The sequence below is a fragment of the Pseudonaja textilis genome, chromosome 1, assembly GCF_049901715.1.
Source record: "Pseudonaja textilis isolate UNSWEBS1 chromosome 1, rPseTex1.2, whole genome shotgun sequence".
In the NCBI taxonomy this organism is placed as follows: domain Eukaryota; kingdom Metazoa; phylum Chordata; class Lepidosauria; order Squamata; family Elapidae; genus Pseudonaja; species Pseudonaja textilis.
Window position 1 is genome coordinate 23938972 of NC_141990.1, and position 24581 is coordinate 23963552.

General features: G+C 38.6%; 1 protein-coding gene across 8 annotated transcripts in view; it reads right to left on the reverse strand.

Moving 5' to 3' along the window:
• DNMT3A (DNA methyltransferase 3 alpha) overlaps positions 1–24581 on the reverse strand; it is a 124530-nt gene that overhangs the window by 44710 nt on the left and 55239 nt on the right. For 7 of the 8 annotated variants that reach the window (XM_087929038.1, XM_087929022.1, XM_087929029.1 and 4 more), the window contains exons 5-7: positions 18219–18262; positions 12575–12721; positions 5083–5115 (exon numbers count right to left, since the gene is read on the reverse strand). In XM_087929038.1, the coding sequence (XP_087785164.1) occupies positions 5083–5115; positions 12575–12721; positions 18219–18262 (224 nt within the window). The remainder of the gene's footprint in view (positions 1–5082; positions 5116–12574; positions 12722–18218; positions 18263–24581) is intronic. The other variant, XM_087929041.1, reaches the window with a different exon arrangement.

Consider the following 24581-nt stretch of genomic DNA (forward strand, 5'->3'; position numbering starts at 1 on the left):
GGGGAGACACTGACTTAGATTAATCCTGATAAGGCCTGCTTGCTAAGGATATTTGGTCCCCCTGGCTTTGACCTCTACCAGGGCCCCAAAGCATGCCTTCTCTGTTGCAGTGCTGAGCTTCTGGAACAGTAAAGGTAAAGGCTCCCCTCGTACATGCGTGCTAGTCATTTCCGGCTCTAGGGGGCAGTGCTCATCTCTGTTATAAAGCCAAAGAGCCACACTGTCCGAAGACGTCTCCGTGGTCATGTGGCCAGCATGACTAAACACCCAAGACGCATGGAATGCTGTTACCTTCCCACCAAAGTGGTCCCTATTTTTCTACTTGCATTTTTACCTGCTTTTGAACTGGTAGGATGGCAGAAGCTGGGACAAATAACAGGAGCTCACTCTCTTATTCAGTGCTAGGGATTCGAACTGCAAAACTGCCAACCTTTCTGATTGACAAGCTCAACGTCTTAGCCACTGAGCCACCACATCCCTTTTTCTGGAACATTATTCCACCACCACCATTGTATGGCTCCCACGCATGATATTCTGAAAGGGATATAAAAGCTGGCTATTCTTCCAATCCTTGTTGGTAAACTCCTGTTAAATTCTATTTTGTTAAGTTTTATACTCTTTTGTATGGTTTTTCTAAGTTCTATAATCAGTTTCTTTATTTTATTTATTGCTCAGGCTTTCTGTTAGATAATGTGCCCAGATTCAGTTGAAGTTGGGCATTCTTTAAATCAATGTAAATAAATAGGCTGTTTTAAAAGGTTACAGATAAGTGCAATACTCACATTCATATGCACACTGAAGGAACTTTCAGGAGTCAAAACTGAAGCATTGTACATAATCATGAATGATGGCAAATGAAGGCATTATATATAATCTAAATTAAAACAGGTAAATTAGATGGTAGCTGTGAATGATTTTTATTATTATAATTAATTTGTATCTTTCTTTTAGTTGAGCAATCCGATCAACTGATTAAAACATATTTAATAATAAAATAGTCACTCCTGGTGACTATATGAATATTTCCATGCAGTTTGTTTGCCACTTCTTTCAAGATATTTTTCTGACTTTCTAATCTAACTATCAGTTTTGGGATTTCATGGTGCTCTTCTATCCATCCTTGAGATAAGCCAAACTTGACAGGTACTATCACATGCAGAGAACAAATAAACTTAGGAATCACAATTTTTCAAAGAAAGATTCTTTTTGAGAATTATGCAAAAAAGATCACTTTTGAGAAATTTTGAAATATTATCAGTAGCACATCAGTAACATACCAGCATCAAAAAGCAAATTCAGTAAGTATTATGAAACACCCAGGTTTGAAAGAGATGACTCTTTCATCTGGTATCCAACCTAATCCAGTTTGCTAATTAGTGATCAGCTAAAAGATTCTGGAATTCACTGGGCAAGGTCATCATCTTGATCCTCATCTTGGTCGTATCCCATAACACTGTGTTCAAAGAGACACTGTTTCTGAATATGAAAATTCAGTTTAACTACTGAAGTTTATACTAACTGATAGCCCTATTCTGTTGTAGAAGAATCAAGATGTACCAGGGTTGAGAACATGAAGGATCCATTTCAAGCTTCAACAAGCTTGTCTACCTTCACAATCTGCAAAGACTAAAGTATCACTGTCAGATGCAAGGTCAAATTCTATATGAGACTGAGGAACATAGTAGGCCATAAGCTTTCAAGGGCTAAATGGCCACCAAGCTACTAAAGCTTTTGTACTATCAAGCCTCCCGTAGGAGCAACCAGTATTAATTTCATTGTAGCAAAAGTGCTTTGTAGGAACTTAAAAACTGATATATCATTGCATAAGCTTAAGGAGCTGCAAGATTCTCTGCTACCTTTGCTGGAACAGAAAATAATCCCTTTGTAAACTGGAAGAGCAAGACATTTCAGCTACACCAATTGACTGAACAGTCAACCTGGAATTCACACTGGAATGAACACAAGCAATTTTATCTTCAATGTACCATGCAAATTGGTCATAGTAAGCTATTGAAGGTTAATAAGGGAACTAAGATGGAATGGTCATTATTCCATCCACCCTCACCCAGAAATATTGGATGCTATAGTAGCAAAGGATTTCTTGCCAGTTCTACCGCAAAACAATGGTCTCTATCCTATTTTCTCGTTAGAGTCACCGATGCATTCATGTAATATATAATACTTGACCAAGCTAAAACACGTTTGTGTAGTTTATAGCTCAGCTCACTTATACAAGCCTATCCATTGCCCAAGCATATTACATGAACCTGGCAATCACACTGTCATGTTAAAATAAGGTTAGAGTGTAGAATATTAAGAGGACCTACTACTGAGGGGCTTTCCCCATTACTCTTGCCTATAACTGCCATTTCCTAGCACCAAGCCCCAAAGAAAACCACAGTGCTTACCTGCTCTAGCAAGTAGAAGGTGGCAAATGGAAGGAATTATTCACAGTTAGGACTTTGATGGGATTGGCAGATTTGGAATCAAAAATTTCCTTGAAACTGTCAGAAAAACCAACTGGAATTCCGTCTAGAATTTTATAACTTCCTGACCCATAATTATGAATTTTGAAAGCTCTCATTTGAGGTTCATAATTATGAAACTGAAAGCAATGTGTAGCTCATCTATCTTAGTGTTATCTATTCTGACTAGAGAAATTTTAGAGAAAGAGTGCTTTCCCTGGTTGTGGTTTTTCTGGGTTCTGTTTCAACTGTTTATGTTAGGAATTGAACCTGGAGCATGTACATGCGAAGAATATGCTTTTTCACACCTTCCATGTAGCAAGAACATGAGACGCTATTAAGCAGCGATGGGATTCTACCTGGTGGGACCGGTTCTATAGAACCGGTTGTTATGATTCTGCGCAGTACTGAGAACCGGCAAATCGCGCCACTGGCTGGCCCCTCCCCTCCCTGCCCACTCACTCCTTACCTGGCATGCATGCCATCCAACTTGCCTGCCTTGTGCCTTCGCCTAGTTTTGGGTAAGTTGCTATTTTTCTTTTTTTTTTCCCCCACCCTCAGCTGTTCCAACTATCACTGAGATATTTAGCTTAGCTAGAAAGCGGGAAATAGTTGAATTTCTTGCTTTCTAGCTAATCTAAAAGCAGAGCTGAACCTTTAGGACTTCTATTTTTCAATGCAGGCAATAGATTGCAGAATGGTAGATCTCTGAATGAATCTGTGATTCTGGGTGCAACTCAATCTGCCTGCCTTCTTTGCCTGATTTTGGGCAAAAGTTCCTCTTTTTTAAATAAAACATTCAATACATGGTGTGTACTAGTTAATTTTGTGAGTTTCTTGCAAGCAAATTTTATGGGACAGATTCAGGCTATAGATTGCAGAAAGGTAGATCTCTGGGTGAATCTGTGATTCTGGAAGCAACTCAATCTGCCTGCCAGCTTTGCCTGATTTTAGGTAAAAGTTGCTCTTTTTTATTAAAAAATCAATATTTACATAAATATTACAATATTTACACATAAGCCACACCAGCCAGTCACGTGACTACCAAACCACACCCATCCAGCAAGCCACACCCACCCAGTCACGTGACCACTAAGCCACACCCACAAATTACAGAACCGATTGTTAAGAAATTTGAATCCCACCCCTGATAGTAAGCTATCATAGTTACATAAATTAAGCATTATAAAGTTACATTGCTGGTGCCTTTTATTGTTAAAGGAGAAACCACAAAGCGCTTTTGGATGCAGATAGGAAGAAAAAGTCATCTTTCAAACCCTAATTCCTTCAAACTGGCATAGCACCATGAATTTGGGAGGCTGTGGTACCCTTTCAGAAATTCCACACAGGCCTAGAGACTATTTGGCAGGGGAAGAACCATTCTGCCTTTAGTTGATGATAGCAACAATACATCCAGTCGAGGCTATTACTCCCACAAACAACTATTGGAAGAAGAAAAACAGGCTGTAACTGGGCTCACACAATGCACTAAGCCTAATTCAGAAAAATGTTCACCTAACAAGCTATCCCTAAACAAATAAATTATAGTAAAGTTTAATGTAAGGGCCTGGACTATACAGTACCCCTAGGCAATGGCTAACATGATAAATCATGAATTACTCAACTTCATTTTAGCTACTTAAAATGTGTGTAAATGTGTGTAATGTCAGAAATATGTCGGGTTAGCTTAAAAGAAAACTTCCAGTCCTCTATTATTCAGGGAAGCAGGTGGATGTGGCCTAGTATATTCATAAAAATCAGACATTAGTTCATTTCTAGCTATCAGAAAGGTCCCTGTTGGTTTCTGTCCTTCCCAATTTGCAGAAGGAATTACATATGTTATCCTAGTGCAGAATTTTTAATCTATTTAGCATTAATGATCACCAAAAGGCAGTTTAAAAATTTGTTACAATCTGGTTGACACTCTTAACCAGGTTATTTGAATATCTAATCTATGTACAGAGCTGTCAGAGCGTATTAATATTAATCTTGATGTGTTTTGGTGTGTGCTAATATATTGTTTGAAGTCAGCCTATTCAACAATTTCATTTTTATGTGAACCCAGAAAACTGATAGTTAAGATATTATGTGAGCACAACCAATCAACGTACATTTAATCCTATTTCCGCCTGCGGCTGACACTTACAAGTAAAAAAGTCTTGCTAAACATGAATGTTCCCCGAGTATGAGTTTTCTATCCTAGGTTTGATGATATAAGAGCATCCTGGGCATCCAATGAACATTTGAATATTTTAAACACAAACCTCAAAGTTGGCTCTGAGTGCATGAAAGAGAGAAAGGAGGAGGGCAGAGAAGAGAGAGTAGAGAAAAGGAAGGGAGAACAAGAGTTGGGCAACGGAGAATGCTATCCTAGAAAAAGGATCATACATATTTAACAGTCCAGCAGCAACAGTTTCAAAACCACATTGTACAGAAGCAAAGCATGTCTGGAGGTGTGCATGAGCAAATACAACTCTATGGCAGCGGGCACACGCATGGGAGGATGTGAATGCATGTCCGCGTGTGCACATCCACACGCTTAGCACACAAGCCTGGTATGAAGGCCACATGAGAGACAAGCCGCCTCCCCCCAAAACCCCAAAGGTGTGCCACGAACCTTGTCAAGCTGAGCTGCCGCTGGGTTATCAGTCTGTGGGAGAAAGGTAAAGGAGAGGAGGGAGTTAGCACACAGAACCACAGCAATCAGCACCTCAGACGCCATCCGCCACCTGCCCCAGGTGCAACAGGGCAAATCTGTTGGTGGGCTACCAAAAGGCAAAGCTTTATGGTGCCACTTGTTCTGCTTGAGAAGAAAACCCTAATCCATCTCCTTTGCTTCCAGATGATGAGTGACAGGATTATAATAGGATTCACCCAGGGCTCTTCAGATGCATACTATGTTTCTCCATCACAATAGATGTGAGGTGTTTGCACTGGGTGGAGCTGTTTGAAGAATAGCACATAACTATTGTGCTTTTAATCATTGCTGAAACATTTTCTAATCTGATTTTTTTTAAAGAAAAAAAGCTATACTGTAGATAGTAACACTGTTATAATAACTTTTAAAAAATACCAACTCTCCCATCACTTCCTTTTTTTCAACAATTAAAAAAACCTGAATTTGTATAGTCATGTTACAGAACTATTAACACCATAATACAAATGTTAACATACATTATGTTGCTATGTCCTATATCTCCTCAACTTTTCTCTAAAGAAAAGGTAACACTAAACTGCAGTATTACATCTATAATGTTTGTATTTCATCATTAATAGTGTGCTAATATATTCATGCAATAATGCTAATTTTTAAAACGAACTTTTTAGATACTGCCTTTTTTACTATGATTAAAAGGGATTTCTGGATTTTTTTGGAACTGAACATTATAGAATTACAGTGCTATTGTACTAATGCTCTCATTCAGAAAAAAAGTAGCCAGCAAATAATTAAAAGAATAATTAAAAGAATAGGGCCATCAAGTAGCACATCTTTTAAAGGGTTATAATGAATATGCTAGGCTGGATTTTTCTAATTTGCCTGTACCAAATCCCCTTAACAATAAGAAAGACAAATGAGTAGACTAAAACACACCTACAAAGATTACGTTCCATTTGCATTGAATTGAAAGAACGCAAGCTTTTCTAAAATTCAAGAAAACATAGAAGAATTATGAGGAAAAGATAGAATGAGGGTAACAGGATGATGGCGCCTTGCTGATCTGTCCTAAACTCAACCCAAATAAGTATGCAAGATCTCTAAGTCTAACTATTGCCCTCTCAATGGAAGCAGTTCCGCATTTTGCTCTGGCTATGTGACTGAGATGATCTCAGAAGACCAGGCCATTAGGTCAGAAAGCAGCTTGAATTTATCCTGCAGTCTTGTTTAAGGACTGATGATGTGACAGTTATTCATGGTTTATGAGCCAAGAGCTTCAGCTCAAATTACTGTTAGTCTAAGAATGCACTTCCATCTCAATGTGCCCTGTGGCAAGACAATTATTTTGGAGCAGAGCAACATCTTCTGGAGGAGAGTCACTTTCGCTGACTGCTCCTTTAAATCAAAGATATTCTTCAAAGGCTTGCCAACAAAGGCTAGTTAAATTGATATTGAACAACAGCCTTGAATAGAACTGAATTGCACACTATTAAAAATAAAACAAATGGATCTCTGGAAGGGTAGAAGCACATTAAGAATAAAAAAGAAATGAGAAAAAATGGATACAGAGGAACAAGTATTTCGTGCTACCTGTGATGCACGTCTCAGAACAATAATTGAAGCGCAATTTTTATCCGTGATGGGCCTTACCCATCCTCTACTAAGTATCCTTTGTGGATTCCATATGCAATGATTTCTAGGAAGTTCCTCCCCCAATCCTTTCATAAGTAGGCTTTTTAACATGCTATCAACCTATGCACTTTAGGCTGCATGATCCAATAGTGTGCTTTCTTTGAGTTAATATTGAGTTAAACAACTGGTCAACCCACACATTCATCACTTCTCATGGAAAATATACATTAAGATCATTCCAGAAAGAAAAAAAAACATATAAAGTTCTGGTACATTATACACACTTTTCTATGAATGCAAAATGTTGTCAGAATATTTATTTATGGTATTTATTTATTTATAAGACTCGGTGGTGCAGTAGTTAGAATGCAGTATTGCAGGCTAATTCTGCTGACTGCCAGCAGTTCAATCCTAACCAGCTCAAGGTTGACTCAGCCTTCCATCCTTCCGAGGTCGGTAAAATGAGGACCCAAATTGTTGGGGGCAATATGCTGACTTTTTAAGCTACTTAGAGAGGGCTGTAAAGCACTATGAAGTGGTATATAAATCTCCGTGTTAAGTGCTATTGCTATTTATTTATTAAATTTGTATGCCACCATCTCGCAGTTCAAGGTGGCTCCAATATCCAACAAGCTTGGGGAATGTACATTTCTCAAATGTACTGTGTACATTATTTGAAGAAGAGGCACATTCTGCAGTCGATGCATGCAATCATCATAAAATTCATTTTTAGTTTTTTTGAGGAGGGAAACTTTTGCTCATAGGTCCTATACTTTGCTATATTCTCTCTTCCCCACCCATCCTTTTAATCCAGCACACAAATATGAGGATCTGCTTTCCAACTGTTCGGTTTTCCCCTGAAAGCCTTGGGGTGAGGACTGTGGTTTCCTTCCTCTGATCAAATAAGTAATGGAAAAAGAGTACCTGCAGCAATTTTATTTTTCTGTTGCTCATTCATTCTAAAAATCTGGCACTGGGGTTATGATTGGTGGTGGAAGTTAGCCCCTTTTTTGCACTGCTTCCCATAGCTTTTAAGCTTAGGAAAAATATCCATTCTCTTCCTTTTCCCCTCCACATCACTCAACAGAATGGCAGGGAAAAGTAATCAGTGGGGGAGAATTTGGGGAGGGGGCCTATAACTTTAGCTGAAATTTGTTCTGTCTCCACTGCTCAGCTATTCCCTGCCCATTATCTGAGCAGTGCAGGAAAAGATTAACCCTCTTCTCTCTCCTCACCTCTCATGCTTCTTTTTATTTTTTTCCCCTTAAATTTTATTGCAGTATGTAAGAATGAAGGAGAGTAATTTTAGCAGAATTGTGAGGAGAACATATATTCAAAATGCAACAGAAACATTTATATACCCCAAAGCCTGTGGACATTGTATAAACAATCTCCATGAAGTAGAATAACCAGTTATCATATACATTAAGTGTTTGACTGTGTGCGTGTGTGTTTTATGTATCTATATAGGTATAAAATATATGCCTGTATAATATACAAACAAACTTGGGAGCACACTAGATCAGAAAAAAAATCCAGTTTGGTGTAGTAGTTAAGATGCTATCCTAGAAACAGAAGATTGTGTTCTAGTCACAGTTTAAGATGATAGTTGGCTGGGTGACTTTGGGCCAGTCACATCCTCTCAGCCCAACCCACCTCACAGGGTTGTGCTTGTGGGGAACTAGGAAGAGTATTAGGAATGTTCCCCATCTTGAGTTACTTATAAAGTAATAAAGATGGGATAAAAATCCAATCCAATAAATAAATAAAACCAAATGGGAAATTTGCTGCTAGAGTATGGTGAATAAGAGTCAAGCACATCATTGAAGCAAGTTCAGAAAGCAAACAGCCTGGTAAATAAATCAAAGAATTTGCAAATATGTTGCCTGGGGGTTATAATGCCCAGCAAGATTGTTATTTCTAGTATGAAGCTCTAAATTTAGTCTAAATAAACTAAGTTATGATTTTGCATAAACTGTAGCTAGTGGTACTTTCTGGAACTGATCCACAAGTGGTAGAAAGGAAGATAGATAAGCAAAAGTAAAGAAAAAATATGTCTGGATATTAGCATTTAGCTAAAAATGACTCTCAAGGCTCAATATTTTAATCTGTGGGACTAAGTTTTCATAGATGAAAAAACTCAGGAAGCCCTTGAAGGACAAGAATCTGGATCAGCCCGTGAAAAGAAATATCCAAATAGCACATGCTATTATGAAAGATGCAAAACAGTTAGTTTAGTGAGAGCTTTTCAAAATGCGGCTTAGATTTGAAGAGCATTTTGTCTTCATCCCGATGTATCATCTAATTTTGACCCACCTGCATAACCACTAATAATTCAGTTGGGGACACCAACAGGATAAGAAGAAGCTTCCCTACTGGTTTATAGCAACTCAATGTTTTTATATCATGTGACTTCTGCTGGCTGCATAGAAAAACTATCCACTTAACTAGTTTTATGTTAAGTTTTACAAGTGATGGAAAGGTTTTCAGGTTACTGCCTCCATGAAGTGTTACAGTGAAACCAAGAGTTTAACAAAACACATGCAAACACATAGAGCGGAGAGATAAGAAACCACGGCTTCCCAGCATACCAGAATCCCTTGGAATGCTAAATAACCGAGTCCCATAAATTAGTAATGTGCTCATTCATTATGAAGGCTCAAGTTCATTTCTCCTCAGTCAGCATGTTTCTGAAAAATTTTTTATTCTGAAAAAAGAATTGGAGGACTCTTTGACGAAGTAGACCATATGTCATGGCCCTTGCCATCATTCTACCTCTGCAGCAAGAATAAAAGTGACTAAAATTGAGATACAGATACATACATAATATGGATTCAAACATTTCACACATTCTCTAGTTTGTCTCTCAGTAATAACCATCTGCTTTATTAGCTGAACTCTCCAGATGAAAGGATGCTGAGAAAGACTACTCCTTTCTTGTGATATTGGAGGGCTGCTGCCAAAGCAAAGTTTAACTAGCTGGACTACTGGTTTTGCTCAAAATAAGGCAGGTACCACAATTCCAATCTGTACTTGAGAAACCAGTCTCCACACATCCACCATAATCAGAAATCACATAGTGAAAGTTTTTTTCAGTATTTGATAAGGAATTACAGATAACTGTCTAATTCACAAGTGGCTATTTTGGTAAACTACAGATCTTCTCGCCTTCTGAACGTTCTCCATGCTGATGAGCGTACTTCCTTCTGGAGCCCCTTCCTAAGAAGATCGCGAAGCTCTTTTTAAAAGATATTTGTCTCTCTTGCAAACAACTCTCGAGAAATAAGCTGTAGCAGTTTTAGAGAAGAATGAGGTTACATGGCATCAGAATATTACTTTCTATACAACTACGAGGGGATCAGCTGAGAAAAGGATCTTATCAGTAGCATAAGATAAGATCTGGCAAGCAAATGGGTGAAAAATAAGAATGTTAACAGCACTTCAGGAGGAGGCTTCCAATCCGATTCTAACTAAAAAACTAACAATAAAAGCCTAGCATATTTTGGAAATCCATCTGTTCCAACCTGACAATGATGAAACCTGGAATCTATCGAATTGATTTAAATTAAGTTGTGATTTTCTTTAAAAAGCATAGGATTTAGTGTTGTTATATTTCTCATAATTTTGACACAAGCATCCAAAGAAAAGTAGGAGCAAATAACAACTGAGGGAAATGGACAAAACTGAGAGAGAAGATTGTACCCCCAATTTAGAGCCCAAACTGGAACCTACGGATGCTGCCTAAAAATACCCCTCACTACCCTTTCTTGAACACAAATTGCTAATAAAATTCAGGAATCTATGACATTTCATTTTAGCCCATTTTGAACTGTTTATATGTACAATGGACAGCAAGTTTGGACTAGTGATTAAGGAACCAAACTAGAAATTGGGAACCTGTGAGTTCTAGTCCCACCTGAGGCAGGATGTCAGCTGGGTGACTTTGGGTCAGTCACTCTGTCTTAACCTTAGGAAGAAGGAAATGGCAAGCTGTTTCCAAAAATCTTGACCAGAAAACTGCATGGATTTATTCAAGCAGTTGTCAGGAGAAGACGCACACAGACATACATAAAAAATACAATTAAATTAAGCTCAATGAAATCCAAGCTAAAATTTAAAATTAGGCAGAAGGCAGCAAAACTGGGACAACATGCATCAGAAAATTGAATTACAGACAAGCCTGCTTACCCTCTTTTGTTTACAAGGCCCCAACTTAGCCCAGTTTTCTACTAGGTAACATCCAAGGGGGTCTAGCTTTAATTATATCATTTCTGACAATTGCAGGAGAAGCTGGGCCAGTTTGGCCTAAATATTTATTTCAGGTAGATACATGGTTGGCTTAGATATAAGCTGTGATGGCACAGTGGTTAGAATGAAGTACTGCAGGCTACTCCTTGCTGACTGCTGATTGCCAGCAGTTCAAGTCTCATCAGGTTCAAGGTTGACTCAGACTTCCATCCTACCAAGGTGGGTAAAATGAGGACCCCATATTGTTGCAGGCAATATGCTGACTCTGTAACCCACTTAAAGAGGCCTGTAAAGCTCTGTGAAGCGGTATATAAGTCTAAATTCTATTGCTATTAGGTCAGGACCACAAACAAATATGGAAGAGGAACAGAGACTCTGCACAATGGCAGTACATGAAAAGAGGGTCTCACCAGGATAAATTGTAGAGTAGATAAGGACAGTTGGCTTCCAGTAAGAAAAAGACTGGAAGAAATTTCCACCAAGCCACCCAGCCTATCACGTTACATCATCAAAGCCCACCCACCCACAAATCTACCTGATCATCTATTCTACAATAATTATTCTCATTTACAGCAAGCTACCTGAAAAGAATAGGGATCAGAGTTCTGCCTCTATGCCAGATTTCTCCAGAAGCTTCTGTGCTCCCATGTGGCATATTAAAGTGTCCCATTACACTGTAGAATAATTACTATATTTTGTAAAACTAATGTTAGGCAGATACTGGGACCCTCCTCACACTTTTCCCTCTTTAGCCAACTTAGCCCTGTCCCTACATCCTTGGGAGCCACACACACACTACCAGTTCTTTATAAATGACACCTCTAATAATATCTCACATTCCAAGTATCTTTTCAGAAAATGCTTAAGAGAATCTCTACCCCAGAGCAAGCCTTATTGTACAAAATGGCTTCCCACTTTATTGTCCAAATCTGAGGGAAGTCACTCACAATTCTAGCTGTTTTCCTATGCCTCAAACACAACCCTTCACTGTACTATATGTATAGAATCATATTATTGTTGCATTCCACTACATTGTTGCTCCATAGGTTGGTCTCCTTTAAACCACCACCAAAGCTTCCCCCACAGAAATAAATAAGCTGTAATATGAGGAAGAAAATGTTTTTTCATACAAACTTGGAAATTCCCTATCAAGGGAAGAGGATGGTTTACTCTGTCATCTTCTTATCTCATTCAGTTGACCCAGCCATTTCATTCATCAAGCCACACAATGAGGAAGCAATTGTCTACAAGTCTTAAGTTTGTGAAGGTTGATGTATAATCCTGTCTCACCCAGTTAATATCCATTTGTTATAAAGGTTTTTTTTATCTTCCCTGGAACTGTTCAGAAAAGAACCTTGGCATTCTCAAATTGTCCATAGGTTAACACCAAGTCCTTATGTAGATCTAACTCTCCTAATAATTGTGTATTTTAACATTACAAAAAAATAAAATCCAAAAGCATGAAACAGAAGTAACTTCTCAGAAGGTGATGCTAAGGAAAAGTCAAGATCTAATTGGCATTTGGAGGTTTTCCTTCATAGCTAAGGACATTTATACCGATGCGCCTCCTTACCTCCCGCTTCCACCTGGCCAGCCACTCATCCCGCTTCCTCTTGCTGATGTAGTAGGGATCTCCAGCTTGGAAGGTCAGACGCTGCACTGGCCTTGGGCGAAGGATGGACTCACAACCCAGTCCTCCACGCAGACGGCCACGAGATCCCTAGGAGAAGGAAGGATAGATAAAGAATGGCTACTTCAAGGCTAGCATGGACACACGTGTAGGGAAAAAAATATTTTGGGGTAATTAAGAAAGCTGCACCTGCTATTTTGCTTCCACTGGCTATGAGGAATGATCATCTGAAGAAAGTCTTGTTTTATATACTAATATGACCTAGTATTGTTTACAGGTGCCAAACTTCTCTAAACAGTCCAAAGAACCAATAATTAATGTTACAAAGCCAAAATGACAAGCTAAGATCCCCATACAATAATTCATTTTATGCTTCTTGATTTCCAATTCAGAGTATGCGATCCAAGGATAGAAATAAATCAAGTCTTAACTGCATTCATTCTATATAACGAACAGTAGCTATGGTAATGGTCTCCATCAAGGACAGCAAACAAGCCACCAGTTTTAAGTCTTATCTATTTTTGATTGTGTTTACACAATGCACTAGAGTAATTTTAAATGGGTTGGGTTAATATGTGGCTCTGTGAGATGTAAAATAGAAGTATTGTGTTATGTTGCTGAACCAAACTGTTGTTTAATCACATAGTGTTACATGAACACAACACCTATGCTTTACTAATCCTGGTTTAGTATTTAGTGTGTTTTATATAAATGCAAACATTTTAGACAATCACTTTCTTAGACTCTTCAAATTTCAAATGTGAGTGATAATTTCAGTGTTACCTCAGAGCATTGAATGGAAGACTACATTTGTAACTCATTTAGTCTTATAACCTCATACAGCCTTCTTCTGTCTGACATTTCTGAATAAATACAGGAACAACCTTAGTAAGCTCCTTAAGTGGGCACCCAAAAGATGGGTATTTCAGCAGAAGAAAAAGCAAACGGAGCATGTGAACAAATCATGTTTTAGTCTGAAAATTCCAAGTTCTCTAAAGAACTGAGAGAAATGGCTCTACAGAAGCACCTTTTTACTGGCCTGTCTGGAGCAGACACTTCACAATAACACTTTTCTACCATTTTCAGGAACAGATTTTCAAGGTTAGTTTGATTTTGTTGAAGAATTGATTACAAGTAGTCCTCGAATTACAATAATTCATTCAGTGAGGGTTCAAAGTTACAATGGCACTGAAAAAAATGATTTACAATTGGCCCTTCACTTACGACCACTGCAGCATCTCCATAGTCAATATTCAGGCACTTGGCAACTGGCAATATAATTACCTGGGATAATATAATTGCCATTTGTAACCTTTCCAGCTGGCTTCCAACAAGCAAAGTCAATGGTGGGAGCTGGATTCACTTAATGACTGCCTGATTCATTTAAAAACTGTGGCAAAAAAGGTGGTAAATTAGGTGCAACTAACTTCACTGCCTTGCTTAGCAATAGAAATTCTGATCCCAATTGTGGTTGCAAGTTGGAGACTATCTGATTATTGATTATTTATGTGGTGAAAGTACTGAATGAATGAACACAAGAGCCTCAACTAGATCTGTTAAAAATGTAATCACTGCTTTTGTGCAAGATGAGGTTTTGTTGGTGTTCAAGCCAGTGGTGGGATTCAATTTTTTTTACTACCAGTTCTGTGGGCATGGCTTGGTGGGCATGGCAGGGGAAGGATACTGTAAAATCTCCAGTCAGAGGTGGGATTTGTTGGTTCTCCGAATTTCTGCTACCGGTTCTCCAGAACTGGTCAGAACCTGATGAATACCACCTCTAGTCCAAGCTCTAAAAGATTGTCTATACCCAGAAAATGGATTAATTCAGTAACCAGGTTAAATATATTACATGACTGAATCTGTGATTGTGGTTACTTTTGCGGTCATTCTTTTCTATAAATCTGAAGCTTGTGAATACAGCCAATGAATACATACAGAGGTAGTCCTTGACTTATAACCATCATTGAGCCCACAATTTCAGTCATAAGTCAACACAGTTGTAAAGAAGGTCACCACAAGACCAGACCCAATTTTACAATATTTTCTGTGGCGCATGTTAAGTGGGATATTGTTTTCGGTGGGGCAGTGTTTGTTGGAAACTGGAAGTGAACAATGTTTCTGGCAAAAAATATTCTAAATTGTGGTGAAGTGATCACAGAGTGCTACAAATAGTTGTAAATGCTGGCCAATTTCCAAACACCCAAAATGCTGTGGGAAAGACAGACGTTGTAACTTCGAATCTGGGTTGTGAGTAGCTTTTTGGGTGTCCAGCTTAGCATCAATTACTAAGCAACCAATCAAAAATCAAGGATTACCTGTATGCTAATTTTTTTAGGGATGCAGATTCTTATAGGGCTATTAGAGGAGGCACTCTAGAGAATGATAGGTCTGGCCAGTTGCTTATCAAGTAGCAGAGCAAGAGGGGAAAAGAGGCGGATCTTACTTTGTTTTGGTGCCCTAGGCCATAAGTGATATGACATGTTTTACCATAGCAGATCTTAAGTCCATTTATGTTTGCAGTGCCATTTTCCAAAGTCCAGATTCATGATTTCTTCTAAACTAAATGAACAGACATTGTTCATATAGTAGGCAGGCAACTGGTTGTGTTTATACAGTATATTTGGTTAAATGTGATTAATTGTGGGGTGGCTTATCATACTGTACATGTCTAGCCCATTTGCTTAATATAAGAGCACTTCTAGATGTGTTTTTTTTTCAGATTTAGCTTTTCAGGTAGCTAAACTTTATGAAAAGTTCTGAAACGCACTCAAATTTGTTCCAGGCTGTATTCACTACAAATCTACTCTTTTCTTCGTATATGCACAATAACACAAAATGAACAGAATAAAATAACAACAGAGCAGCAAAGAATTGCTTGTTCCATGTGCTTTCCCCCCCCGCAACCTATCAATTTTGGGGGAAAAAACAACTGTCTTAAAACAAAAGTTTCAGAATATACAGATCTATTAATACTTGACAAACATAGAGTTTGTTTGTTTATAAATGTGTTCTAGCCACCCAACGCTGATGGACTTTTGCACATGTCATGACATTGCTTGATGAAAAGAGGCCTCAGCAGGGCTCTTTCTCAGTTTGCAAGGGCTCTGTCCAATTTGCTGTGCAAACCCAGAAAATGGGTGAACATAGAAAGAAACATAAATTGTTCTCAGCAGCTGCCTGCATCCCTTCTCTTTCAAAATCAAAGAGAACATACTGGGAGTATTGCAAATGCATTATATTTGTCAAAGGAAGGGTGAGGCTTTCATGTTTATCTATCCTTGGATACTGACAGGATTCAAAACTATTCTTGTTTCACTGTTGCACAGCACAAACTCAGGAGTGAGGATGCCTATAAAAATGAGCAACTGTGAAGAATATCCTGAACCCTGCCCATTTGGCCATCTTTATGTTTTATATTTATATCCTCCTAAAACAAAAGCAATGACCTGGAGCACAACAAACTAAAAGATTCAAGGTCCATCCCACCCCTGATGGGACCTAATGGTAAAGACTGCAACAACGACACCATTAAAGCTAACATCTTTAACACATTCTTTGGCTCAGTATTTGTAAACAGCAATGGATCATGCCCAGTATTTCCTAGCCGAACCACAGACAACTACAATGATCTAATACATATCGATTTTACAGAAGACAATGTTGAAAAAGCACTACGCAATCTAAAACCATCTCTATCTATTGGACCGGACGGAATATGTGCCTACTTCTTAAAAAAGCTATCCACTGCCATAGTCGAACCTCTAAGCATAATCTTTGAAAAATCTTTCAGGACCAGCTCCTTGCCAAAACTATGGTCACAAGCCACGGTCATACCCATCTTCAAAAAGGGAGCCCCTAGTTGAAAATTACAGATCAATCTCCTTATACTGCATCAAAGTAAAGTCACGGAATCAATTATTAACCAATCCATTATGCTTCACTTAGAGACAAACAACCTACTCTCCAATAAACAATTTGGTTTCAGAAATCTGCAACTCTTACACTGCAAAAACATATGGACTACACAACTCGATCACGGCAAAACAATAGACGCAATCTACATAGACTTCTATAAAGCCTTTGATTCAGTGGTACATGACAAACTACTCCTAAAACTAAAATCTTATGGTATCTCTGGACAACTGCATAACTGGATAGAAGCATTCCTGTCAAACAGACAACAAATGGTCAAAATTGGGAGTGTCCTATCAAATTCTGTACCTGTCAATAGTGGTGTCCCCCAAGGCAGTGTTCTAGGACCAACTCTCTTCATACTCTACATAAATGACCTCTGTGATCACATTAAGAGCAACTGCGTTCTTTTCGCTGATGATGTAAAGCTGTTCAATACCACAGACAATACTGCTACCCTTCAAAAAGATCTTGACTATGTATCAGAATGGTCAAACAAATGGCAACTTCAAATCTCAACAAATAAATGCTCTGTCTTACATATTGGCAAAAAAAAATCAGAAAATAAAATACAAGCTGAATAGTCAAGACCTTGTTGATGATCCAAACTCTGTAAAGGACCTTGGAATACTCATCTCTAATGATCTAAGTGCTAGAGCCCACTGTAACTACATAGCCAAAAAGGCATTAAGAGTTGTTAATCTAATCCTACGTAGCTTTTTCTCTGGTAATATCACACTACTAACTAGAACATACAAAACATTTGCTAGACCAATACTTGAATACAGCTCATCAGTCTGGAACCCACATTATGTATCTGATATTAGCACAGTTAACAAAGTCCAAAAATATTTCACAAGAAGAGTTCTCCACTCCTCTACTCATTGTAGAATATCTTATGCCACCAGACTTGAAATTCTAGACCTAGAAAACCTTGAATTACACCGTCTTTGATCTGATCTAAGTATGGTATATAAAATCATACATTGCAATGACTTGTCTGTCAGTGAATACTTCAGCTTCAACCATAACAACACAAGAGCACACAATAGATTCAAACTCAAGGTTAACCGCACCAAACTTGATTACAGGAAATACGACTTCAGCAACAGAGTGGTCAATGCCTGGAATACTCTACCTGACTCTGTAGTTTCTTCCCCAAACCCCAAAAACTTTAACCTTAGACTGTCTACTATTGACCTCACCCCTTTCCTAAGAGGTCTGTAGGGGATGTGCATAAGCGTACCAACGTGCCTACCGTCCCTGTCCTATTGTTTCTTTTATTTTTCTTATATGTGCCCATTTTATGTATTCATATCTATGTATATACTTATACCTATTATCTTGTAAGCGATTGACAAATCAAAATAAATAAAATAAAAATAAATGGTTTAACCTTCAACAAACAGCATGTCTTACAGGAAGAGCCCAGCTTACTGGCCTTCACTGAATTAAGAAGGCGACTGGAACCAGCACACTACAAAATTGAGCTCCTGGGGTCATTATATGATCTATGTCCACTAAGGGCAGACATATTTAAAGAATGCTAATTTCTATAACTATTGTATAAATGTGCAATTCAATTTCTGACTTATTTTCCCATAAAACAACTGCTGCTTTGGGAATAGAAGTAACATTACTCTCTCAACCAATGAAATTCTCACACAATACTTGCCTCCATTTTCAGGGAGTAGTGGTTTTCTTCCTTGTCCTCTTTGCCTAAATAAACAGAAAGAGAGGTTAGAATTAGTATGGGGCCTTACAAAAAGCCAAACATATGGTTTCTATTGGGATCAAATGTACTTAGAGCACTTTACCTCCAACCCAGGGTCTCTTGGCTGTATCACATGATAGATAATATGGAACTACCTGCATATTAAACTCCTTTGAGCATCAGAGGCACTGTTTCCCCAATTATTGGTGCGCGAAGTAGAGAATAAGTAATACAGAGTTTTAGAGAACACTGAAATACAATACTGCAAGTACTGTAGTCTACACAACCATTCTCTTTGGCCAAGATTCTCATATCACATATACTCAAAACATCCATTTAGCAAAGATCTCAGCAAGCTGCATTAAAATGTTTCTTCTTGAAAGTTCAACTTTTATTTGCATTTATTATTAGATTTATATCCCATCTTTATTTTTTTACCACTCAATGTGATGCACATAATTCTCCTGTCTTTTAGAATCTAAGCAATTAGACCAAGGGTCAGCAACCTGCGGCTCTGGAGCCACATGTGGCTCTTTCGTCCCTCTGCTGTGGCTCCCTGTCACCAGTCAGCTCCACAACTGATAGGGCTTTCGGACAGGTAGAGGAAAAAGGACGCCGTGCTAGGAGGAGGCTCTATGGTGGGGAAACTGGACTTCCAGTTGGCTCCAGAATTGAACAGGGGACTTCCAGTTAGGACCTTTGTGGCGCTTAGAGTGTTTAAGATTGCCAACCTCTGAACTAGACAAAGTCACCCAGCCAACTTTCATGTTGAAGAAACAACTAGAACTCCCAGTTACCAACTTAACTACATTAAGATGGTTCTTTTATGGAAAATTTGATGATGAATTTCCCGATAGCCTGATTGTCAGCTTCTGTTTCTCAAGCATAAAGTCTGGGATAATGTAAGATGATGGCCAGCTAGTATGAAACAGAGCCAAGCTCAGTTACTACCCAGTTTAAAAATGTTACTGTGTGAATAGTTTATATGACCACAGCAAGGAAGAAATAGGGCCTTCTGAGTTGTGGGGCTTTGAGAACAGCCTTGTTTTGTATGCTGAACCTGTCCCAGTTATATGTGTGTTAACAAGTGAACTTTAAGTACTGTGCATAATATTCCAGGGAAAATATAATGTTTCTTCATACTTGCAGAAATATAAATTGATATTCGAACAATTAAGGATACTATGGAAAACAAACTATGCAAGACAATTAAGAAAAAAATCCCCATTCTTGTCTATTGGGTATAGAATGCTAAGCTAGATTCATATTTTTGGAATTAGAAAGATATTGATAATTCTTTTCTACATATACTGTTTTCCTTTGTCCTTCCACCTCTCCACTCTCCTCTTCCTAGAAAGTCCTGGAAAACTAGGATGCTGTTTCAGTAGCTATGCTCCTGCTATGGAATGTCTTCCCCAGAAGACATTCCCACTTGATTGTCTCCAGCCTCAGTGAAGATTCTCTGTCCCACAAGTTTTCAAGTCTTTTTCGGTTGAAACCTGACCCTGTTCCTTTTATATTTTTCCAGGTTGTGAGCTTTCATTCTACAGTAGTGTTATCACTCATCCCCTCCCACTTGTGACTGTATGACCGTAACTTTCTCGCTGTATCCTTACGATTTATATTGACTGTTTCCTAGTATGATTTGATTGCTTATTGTACCCTATGACTATCATTAAGTGTTGTACCTTATGATTCTTGACTCTTGATGAATGTATCTTTTCTTTTATGTATACTGAGAATATTTGCACCAAGACAAATTCCTTGGGTGTCCAATCGAACTTGGCCAATAAAGAATTCTATTCTATTCATTAGTTTAATGCAAGCTTTATTGTATTACATTATGAGAATACGGTAATTTGCAATATTAGTCATTGGGCAATAAAGTCAAGGTAAAGTCTTCTTAAATCGTAATGATTTGTTTCCTTGGCAACAGTATGAAAGGGGACTGCCATTGCTGTTTTGGTTTTTTTTTTCTTTTACTGTATATTTTAGCCTACAACTGTGATATCCCGAGGTTCTCCTATCCAAATACTAAAGAGGTCCAGGCCTATTTAATTTCTCAGCCCAAACAAGATAATCTGGGTTCCATCACTTGATGAAACATGTTGGGTAGTATATAGATTTAAAAAGAAAGAAAGAAAATAGTAATAATAAGGTTGCAATTAAGTAGATCGTAGCAACTAAAATAGGCAACGAAAACTATAAAACAAAAACCTTGTAGGCATTTTGAAAAGCCACCAGGTGGGCAGAAGGAAAAGAGAAAAAAGGGGCTGAAAAGGTCAATCAATGATGTGGTTAGAAACTGTAAGAGTAATTGTCATCCCACAACAGGCTGTTACAACAGTTGTAATTTCGAATGGTTGCTAAATAAAAGATTGTGATCCCTTTTATAGCCACTGCCTATGTCAGCTAAAAATGAGGGGAACTAAGGACTGAAAAGAAGGTTAAGGAAGGAAGCTAAGTTTCCTTTCATTTTCTTTATAAATCACTGAAACATCCCAAAATTAATCCTCCTAAACCAACCAAGTATAGAACCCATTCTGTTGAGGAAACTATTTAATCATGAATAATAGAAGCATCCAGGTCACACCTTTTCTGACTTTGATGCCATCATCTCTCTTTGTTCTGGCATCAGTCAAAAGGATTTGACTGGTGGTGCAGTGGTTAAAATGCAGTCTTGCAGGCTAGCTCTGCCGTAGTTCGATCCTGACCAGCTCAAGGTTGACTTAGCCTTCCATCCTTCTGAGGTCGGTAAAATGAGGACCCAAACTCTTGGGGACAATATGCTGGCTCTGAAAACTGCTTAGAGAGGGCTGTAAAGCACTAGGAAGCCGCATATAAGTCTAAGTGCTATTGCTATTTGTAAGTCATGAAACCATCTGACCCTTAGGGCAGGCCTGTCAAACTGGCAGCCCATGGGCTGGATATGTCACGCGCAGGCCATACCCACGCCGGCTCCACAAAGGCAAAAAACATCACGTGACATGATCGAGTTTGACACCTGTGCCTTATAGGGAGACGCCCTTTCACAGAGAATCTTTTCCTGCAGTGATGCAGGATGATGAATGCATTCTCCAAATTCAAAATAATCCATAAAGATGCACCTCTTCCACCAAAATATTCATTGTTAATTGATGTTAGGGTTCATGATAGCAATTTCCATAGTTTACAATTTCTAAAATTATTTAGCTTTTTTTAACTAAAAAATAATTGAATGTTTGCTATGCAAAAATATAAAGTATAAGTCAGTAAAAGGCTGACAACGTTCATTCTAGATAGCTGAAGAGCTAGGAAACACAGCTCCCTTTACCAGCTGGGGAGCCTCTGGGAAGACTTGTAGAAATTCAGGTGAGCACTCAGGAAAAGCCCAGCAGGCAAATCAGGTTTGAGGCTTGTGCAAGCTGGCAAATAGGATCTAACATGGGGAGGGGAAGAGGAAAGAGCACCATTCTGTCTCCTTTGTCCTGCGGCTTCTTTTGTTCACCTCTTGCTATAAGAGCATTTATCTTTTTCTTATGCGAACTCACCTCCTTGCAGGTTTATATCAAAGTTCCACAGCATCCAATATACTATTTTGGCTATGGGAAGTAAGGGACAGAATGAAAAGTAGACTTGAGGGACTGCAGAAAGGGAGGAAAAAGCAATGCAGCAAACAAAACACATAGCTGATTCAAAACTGCATAAAAGATGCAGGTGAAACAGGGGGATGGTAATGACTTAATGATTCCTTCCAACTCTATGATTTATTATCTAGAAATCAAGATCAAATCTGGATGGAAATTAATGATGTCCACCAGATGTGAATTTTTAAACATTCCAGAATCAGATACTTTTCTGTTCCTTTGCTATGGGGGCTACACTTTCTTTTTAATTGATGGCACTTCAGTATTAGCCTTTTAACTGGAGATTGTGATGAGTTCCCTTCCCTCTTTTTAAAGTTTTAAATAAAGAGCTTGCTGGAGTTTTGAATTATTACATCTGCATTTTAAATATTATTTTACTATATTTTACTCTGCTTTCAGATGTCTCACTTTCAAAGTAATGCAAAAACTGCTTCAGTTAATAAAGCTGCACTATAACCATAACTTTGGCATGTCCATCCCCTTTGGGCCAGCAAGCGCCGCATAGAGAATCTCACTTTATTCAGATCAGGCCAGACAACATTGCAGCAAGAGCTTAGAGTTTCTGGAGACTGAGCAATCCAGCCAAGCCAAGCACTGCTGAGATGACATATAAGCAGCCAATAAGCCAACTGGCAAAATGCCTTGACCAAACTCCCAGATCCTGCTTTATTATTTTTCCTATGTGTAAAATATTCGAGTGTATAAAAGACTGTTGTTCACCCTTTCTTATTTTTAAAACTAGATATTAGTTTATTTTTGTCTTATTGAAATACAATACACTCGCTGCCCTTGGTCATCTTTAGCTTTGGCCTGTCTTTAAGTATCTCAACAGCATCAACATATCACAATTTACAAATAGCTATCCTTTATTCCATCAAGGTGCCTCCCATCCTTTCTCCTCCACCATCCTTTGAAAGTCCCCTCCCTTTTCTTATCACATTTTTTTTGAATACTGGGATGCCTGGGGCTGGCTTTCCACAACACAATACTCTAGGGGACAAAGACATTCTGGAGGCACACCCCAAAACAATTCTGGGATTGCTGGGTAGTTCTGACCTGCCACTCGCACTCTCCCCCTTTGCGATCCTCTGCTTTCAGAGTTTGCACTTGGCAAAGACTCAGCCTGAAGGAGGCCCCTTCCCAACAAATGCTCTTGGCAAGGCAGCAGTCAAGAAGACCCCTCCCCTCTACAGGCCTCTTGCCAGCAGGAAACGTAAGCTCCCTGGGAACATGGAATTCGCTGCTCTCATCCACTCCACAAAGGCCGTCCCTTGGATTTGTGGGGCAGGCTAACCCAAAAGAGAGTGGGGAGGCAATAAAAACGGGACTGGAAAGACAAAGCAAATTCTCTTAGAAAGTTTGAAGAAAAGTGGAGAGAAGAAGACAAGATTTGTTTAGCGCACTCCTGGCAGGTAGCCTCACCTTGAGAAAAAGTAGGCTGGCCTCCTCAAGAACAGATTTGGGATTTATTAAGAGATATAAAAGAAGAGATGGAATAGATAGAGAACAATCCACTACCACCAATTTATCCTTCCTAAGTTCCTCTCTGTAACAAATCTAATCAATTGGAAACTAATCAAGGAGAGAAGCAACTTAGATTGCAAACTTTTGCTAGAAATGCTCTAAGGAAAACACTGGATTTTTCAAAGCACCTATTGGCTGTGACAATAGAAGCTCTAGCATTAGTGATGACACACCATCAGCAGAAGGAGAAATATTGGCTTGGGGTTCTCATTCAATCCTACAAAGAGAAGTCCTATCAACATTTATTTCAATAGAGATCACAGACAAAGAGAAAAACACTTTCATTCTTATAAGAATATCTAAGTCAAGCCTACTTTTTTGGCCTGAACAATTAAGCAAGACGGAATTCAAGCATTCATATTTAATCTCTTTTGCACAGGAAAAACCTGGCTTTCTAATTTGAATGACACCTGTAAATATCTGCACATCAGACATTAGCTCAGGAATCAGTCCCGCCCTTTCCTTGCTTCAAGGCAACTGCATGCCTTCCTTTATCCTTTTTTAAAAGCTTCACACATATGTTGATCTGTTCATTCATTACCTTATTTTAAAAAAGAAAGCAACAGTTTTTTAAAAAAATTGCACAATTGTTTTGGGGGCTTCTTGGTGATTTCACAAGACCTTGTCAGTCAATACTGCTAGCAGGAAAATTCTTGGGCAAATTGCAGAACCTTGACCACTGACTGAAAAAGATACAAAACATAACAAAAATGCTCCACAGCTTTAAAATATGTGACATATCATCAAGCTATAGTCCTGTGACATATCTACGAGAAAAGAGAATATATGTAGCTTGGGGTTGAACTGTGAAGTCCTTGGTGGTCTCTGAAGTTGGCTGTTTGCTTGCTGCAATTTTCTTACCAGACTAGGTAATATTTCAGTGCACCAGTCTGGTAATGAAACTTCTGCACGCAAACAACCAAACCCAGAGATCACCAAGGACTCTACACGACTAGAGGTCTATTTCATTTCTTTCTTTGCCACAGGTAGCCTCATCTAAACCTCCTCTGCACTGTTCACTTAGTTTCTAGGATGTGACAGCTTAACTAATCCTATACAGGTAGTCCTCGACTTACAACAATTTCCTTAGTGACCATTCAAAGTTATAACAGCACTGAAAAGGTGACTTATGACCATTTTTCACATGACCGCTGCAGCATCCCCATGGACACGT